The following is a 5,826-nucleotide window of genomic DNA, read 5'->3' on the forward strand; positions in this document are numbered from 1 at the left end:
GACGTATACAGAAAATAACTTTATTTAGTGGGGTTTTATTTTTTTTTTTTAACTAACAACATGGCACAAACTAAATCCATGATATCTTACAGTGATAATAACAAACTTTAACACACACTTTAAAACAACCTGAACATACAGTACATAAATTATCAATATAAGAAACTTACTCATTACTTTAAAAAACAGTAAATCATGGCAACGTCGTTCATCCGTGAAATCCCAATCTAAACTCAGCTGGTGAATTGTAAAGGACCGCACTGCTTCTGTCAACTATCTGTTCCTGTTATGTCCTCCATTAATACTAATTTGATTTCATTAACATTGTAACAATTTTGTGGAATTGTAGTTTCTTTGCAATATCTAGAGGAGTTTCACTTTTCTGTGAGGGAGACAGAAACACAATGGCAAATTATTACAGTAAGAGTCATACAACAATGTGTATATAATCAACACATAATTTTAACCACTTTAGACTAAAGCCAGTGAGATGTGAGCGAGGAGGGGAGACGTACAATGCTGGCTTTACATCCCTTCAGTATCAGCAATTTTAATAAGTCAACAACACTTTAAATGTGGCACTCAGTTTAGTGTCGAGAACTTGGTGTTATCTTGGTTTAAGAGAATTGTTTTGCTACTAAATACAGTTCCAAACCACTATGTCACCTGTCGCTATATTATTAATTAACAGTTCCAGCAGATTACAACAAAAAGTTACTGTAATATCAAGACAAAATGATTACTATAACTGCCAAAACTAATGAACTTACTTTGTTCTGTATAGAAACATCTGCATTTTTCTGCAATAACAATGGAATGATCCTTTGACTTTTTCTTTGGCACGCATAATGAAGTCCAGTGTTCCCCTTCTAAAAAGATACACAGATTATACAATGAACATCCTGTTTGGCAGGGTTATGTCTACACAATTTCTCAATTAACATTGGGCTGAAAAAGAAAAAAGAAAATTGTTATACTTACATAGTCTACAGCATTAACATCCACCTTAGTGGCCAAAAGAAACTCCATCAATTTCACATTTTTTCTTTGCTTCTCTTCCTTTTGAGAGAGAACAGGTGCAATGCTTTAATATGTATAATGACACACATTTAAGTCAATGAAAAAGTCAAATCGTATAGGAGATGGTCAAGAACACCATACAACTTCACAAAATATGTTCTAATCCCATACATGAATCTCAAGGACATTATTGATCCCACTCTGCATGCAATTACAATTTTAGCTATTACAGCAATTCTCTTCTTTTCAGACAGTAATTAGTCTCTTCTAGAAGTACTATGACCGAGGAATAACTTACCATTATTAGATAACCAATTAACAAGATGGGCATTAAAATGGCAATCATCAGGTAATCCAAGAAGGAGAATGTTCTCCTTGTAGCATAGTGCAAACAGGTCCTTTCTTTCTAAAGAGAATGAACACACATATTTTTAAGCAAAACAAGCAAGCTGACCACACAAACAATTATCAATAAAATGTACCACGGGGCGAGTCTGAGAAAATTATTATAGTGAATCAAGTGCACACGGGACTCCTTCATAACAAACAATGGTAGCATTACGATAGTCAAGGTACAAACAGAACTCTTGTCTTCTAACTAATGCAATACCTTATTCCTAATGGACACATTTGCATCGTTATCTAGAAGGTATTTGACACTTTTGATGTTTCCCCGTCTACAGGCGGCTATAATCGGTGTGTCTCCCGTTCCTTTATCTTGAACATTCACATTTCTGGCATCAGCCGAGATCAGTTCATGCAACTTGTGGACGTCATCATCATAAGCTGCCTGACACATGGGCTGTGGAAAGGAACACAAACTATGATTACGAAAATACAAATTCTCTCATTTCTAGTACATTAACAAATGTAAGATGACTAAAGAATAATCACGTGCATGTGGAGTAATATAGTATGGAGTAATCAGATAATGGTGAAGTGCAAAACAGGTCTGGTGACATTAAAATTATGATGAATTCTTAACACATACACACACCCTTTCCAAACACAAAATGACAGATAAAAATAACATTTGTATTTACATAAACTCTGAACATAAAACTCCAAGAGCAGTATTATTTTCCTTTTCATGCCTAAGTAAACTACTTTATTTTATGTATTTTAATGTGTAAAGGAGATGTAGATGTTAATGCAAAACTAATGACAGAAGTTGGTATTAATTTAAACATGGTCATCTCTTAAAAAGTTAAGAAAAGATGATAATTTTTTTCTCAAAAGAAAAACATTAAGTTACGTTGACAGTGACACAGAATTGAGGTATGACGAACAAAACTCATTAGGTTGTTATACATTGAATCGCCTTAATTTAGCATAATAAGGACCAGTCAATTATCATAATCACCAGTTAACGTTACATGAGCCAAAAGACATGAAGATCAAGCCATGTTTCAAAGAGCCGGTAAAATAGCCCAGGTTACTCACCTCTGAGTACAAGATCCCCATTTGGTTTCCTCTGTCACTAAAAGGGAAACGAACTTGAAAGCCCTTAATCAGGACTCTGGGGTTATAAATCTACAACCCTTTGCTTGCTTGCTTGCTTGCTTGCTTGCTTGCTTGCTTGCTTGCTTGCTTGCTTGCTTGCTTGCTTGCTTGCTTTCTACCTGTGGGAACTGTGTTGTTAAGCGCTTCAAGTTCAGATAAGGGTGTGGTCATTTAGCTAACAACGACGCATCCGCAATGACGTAATCCGTGTCATTCAGGTATGGAGGAAGTGTAACGGTGGAATTCCGTTCTTGGTGATACATTCATTCCACCACACACGCACACACACACACACACACACACACACACACACACACACACACACACACACACACACACACACACACATAATAAGTCTTAAACGAGTTCAATAAAATCTTACAGTAAATGAAAGAAAAGAGAAGTGAGAGAATGAGATGCTTGAGATCCTGTCAGCAGCAGCAGATCTTAAAGTTCACTTTTAAAAAAACTTTTGCAGATAATTTATTCACCCCATGTCATCCAAGATGTCCACATCATTCTTCCTTCAGTTGAAAAGAAATGAAGGTTTTTGATGAAAAAATTCCAGGATTGTCTCCATATAATGGACTTCATTGGGAACCAAACGGTTCAAGGTCCAAATGAGAGTTTCAGTGCAGCTTCAAAGGGCTTTTTAAACGACACCAGAAGATGAATAAGGGTCTTATGTAGGACCCTTCGAGTCATGACTCAAAAAAAGATTTGTTCATTTTGATGTACGAGTTTGAACAGGAGATTCACAAACGCTCATCACAGAACAGAGCAAGGAGAGCATTTGTGCTTATAAAACTAAAAAAAATATATTTATTTTTGAAATGACAGATCGTTTCGCTTGATAACACCCTTATTCATCGTCTGGCATCGTTTAAAGCCCTTTGAAGCTTCACTGAAACTCTCATTTGGACCTTGAACTGTTTGGTTCCCAACAAAGTCCATTATATGGAGAAAATCCTGGAATGTTTTCATCAAAAAACTTAATTTCTTTTCGACTGAAGAAAGAAAGACATTGACATCTTGGATGACATGGGGGTGAGTAAATTATCAGCAAAAGTTTTTTTAAAAGTGAACTACTCCTTTAAAGTGACAGCAGCCTCTCTAATTCTCCCTGTCTGTGAGGTTAACCAAAAAACAAAGGGGACAGAAAAATGTACTAACTGCTATTGACTAAATAATGTTTGTAGTTTTAATCAATATTTAATTTATATTCAAAATTTGTGTTGTGGGGTGGGGTCATTTTCATCGGGACATCAGTAAGTTAGCAATATTAATCAGTGATAGCCTATACTGGCCTTCATTCATGAACAGATGCCATTAAACAATTATTTTAAATATCCTGTCTTTATGTTGTTTCTACATAACATTTGGAATTGAGGTGCACATTATTATTTTTATTTACACACAAAACATTGCAGTTTTTCTCCGTCGCTTTGGTGCATTTCTCACATCACTATTTACATTTGCACAACAGTTAATGCAGTTCTCAGAACAATTACAAACTGCAAAACTTAGTTGATAACCTGCAAAAGTGTGTCACTTGCTCAAAATGGATAAATCATTCCTCAAAAACAAGTATTCATGTCATTGAAAGTGTCAGTGTCGTGAAGATGAAAAGTCCTAACACCGGTGTTTATGAACAAGATAGTTAAATGGCTTTGTCATGTTTTCATTATGACAGTTTACTCTGTAAGTGTTTGCCAATACAAAAAAGGTCAGATCTTGGTGACACTATACCTGAAAATGCTCAAGACAGTCCTATAAACTATTTGCACAGCCATTTAAGTTTCACAATACTGTAAGTGAGGTACAGTAATTGTGTACAAGACACTGAATATGTATATTTCACATTTTTACAGCATGGTCTTTGCAATTCTAATTTGTTCAGAGCATTGTGCAAAAGATAAAAATACACCTTTATTTACAACAAACATAAACTCCCTTTGGGTAGTTCGGTGCACAACTGTAAACAATATCACAGTACATATTGAAACTGAAGATACAACATACTGCAAATCATTCATGCACATCTCTTCTCAATAGTGAAAGCTGAGGTTCACCTGCGAGAAATTATTCGATTTAGGATAATTTTTTTTTTTTAAAGATTAAAAAAATGTAAAATTTGCTTGATGGATTTTGACAACTAATTTAACATTTTTGTATGTGATGACTCAAGCAATGAAATGAGGACTATTAGTTTTAAATGGAATGATTATTCAGCATTCACAAGTATAGTTCATTTGGACTGATATGACATAAGCAAATGATAATGTTATAAAACACCAGAGAGTTGTATGAAAGCAATTGATGCATGTCCAAAAGCATTTGTAATTTGTTGGAAGGAATGAGAAACCCAAAGCGACTGAGAAAAACTGTAATGGCTTACATTTTGACTTTAATACAATTATTCTCTAAAGTCTTGGCGATCGGCCCCTATTACAGTAAACGATAAAAAAGTAAGACACATTTTTCTTATACATATAGCCTACTATTCTTTTTGGCAGAAATTATCATCAAATTATTTCCTGGTTTTTGTAACACCTAAATGTATGTAGGCTACATCCAGGAAATGGGATTCAAATCGAAAGCATTTCCCCCCATTTTGTATATATATATATATATATATGATTCAACAACATAGATAGATAGATAGATAGATAGATAGATAGATAGATAGATAGATAGATAGATAGATAGATAGATAGATAGATAGATAGATAGATAAAACACCCAATAAATAATCCCAAAGTAATTCTCAGAAAAATAAATAAATAAATAAATAAAATAAATAAATTAAAAAAAACTGCATAGGCTAATAGGCCAATTGCCATGACACGGTTTTTATGATTTATATAGCCTGGTTGTATTTTGTTTTACTCAACTGCAGCAGAAATAGGCTTTTATAGAGTAGCCTATAGGCCTAGCTAATGTTTATTATTTATGAGCAGATTTATGCATCCAGATACGGCCTGCAGATGCAATTTGGCGATTTGGAGGAGTTGTGCCCCATCTGGTGGATAAAAATACAAACATGTTTTTGTTCTTTCTCTCTTTTTTTAGTGTAACATTTTGACAAAATACGTAAACCATCCGAGAAGAGCGTGTCATTAGGCTACTCTCGTAAATGAATGATCGTGGACTCCATAATCGCCCAATTTGAGGATAATACAATTAATAACTTTAATGTCTCAGCTTGTAAAGCTTGTCGTGATATGCATCGATTCGTCGTCATTCCCACCCCTAGCGGTCACATTGGTTGCTTCTCAAAGTGAACTAGATATCGTTTTGGGC

The 5,826-nt window shown here is 34.6% G+C and overlaps 1 protein-coding gene across 1 annotated transcript; it reads right to left on the minus strand.

The window, feature by feature from the left end:
- Position 1: 1 nt before the first annotated feature.
- Positions 2-2,776, minus strand: ankrd22 (ankyrin repeat domain 22). Its single transcript, XM_039685423.2, has 6 exons — positions 2,464-2,776; positions 1,631-1,822; positions 1,319-1,426; positions 982-1,059; positions 771-869; positions 2-382 (listed from the first exon to the last, which is right to left on the minus strand). Exons 1-6 carry the CDS (start codon positions 2,482-2,484, stop codon positions 305-307), a joined length of 576 nt encoding a protein of 191 aa, XP_039541357.1. The 5' UTR covers positions 2,485-2,776; the 3' UTR covers positions 2-304.
- Between the last annotated feature and the right edge of the window lie 3,050 nt (positions 2,777-5,826).

This window comes from Pimephales promelas, chromosome 17, assembly GCF_988280905.1.
Source record: "Pimephales promelas chromosome 17, fPimPro1.hap1.1, whole genome shotgun sequence".
NCBI classification, from domain to species: domain Eukaryota; kingdom Metazoa; phylum Chordata; class Actinopteri; order Cypriniformes; family Leuciscidae; genus Pimephales; species Pimephales promelas.

What these genes read in the sequence shown, in the direction of transcription:
- ankrd22 (XM_039685423.2), bottom strand. Translation starts at nt 2,484, where the DNA reads ATGGGGATCTTGTACTCAGAG. An exon ending in ATGTGTCCATTAGGAATAAG is followed by an intron (nt 1,427 to 1,630) that starts GTATTGCATTAG and finishes CATTCTCTTTAG; the next exon opens with AAAGAAAGGACCTGTTTGCA. An exon ending in ATGTTTCTATACAGAACAAA is followed by an intron (nt 383 to 770) that starts GTAAGTTCATTA and finishes TCTCCCTCACAG; the next exon opens with AAAAGTGAAACTCCTCTAGA.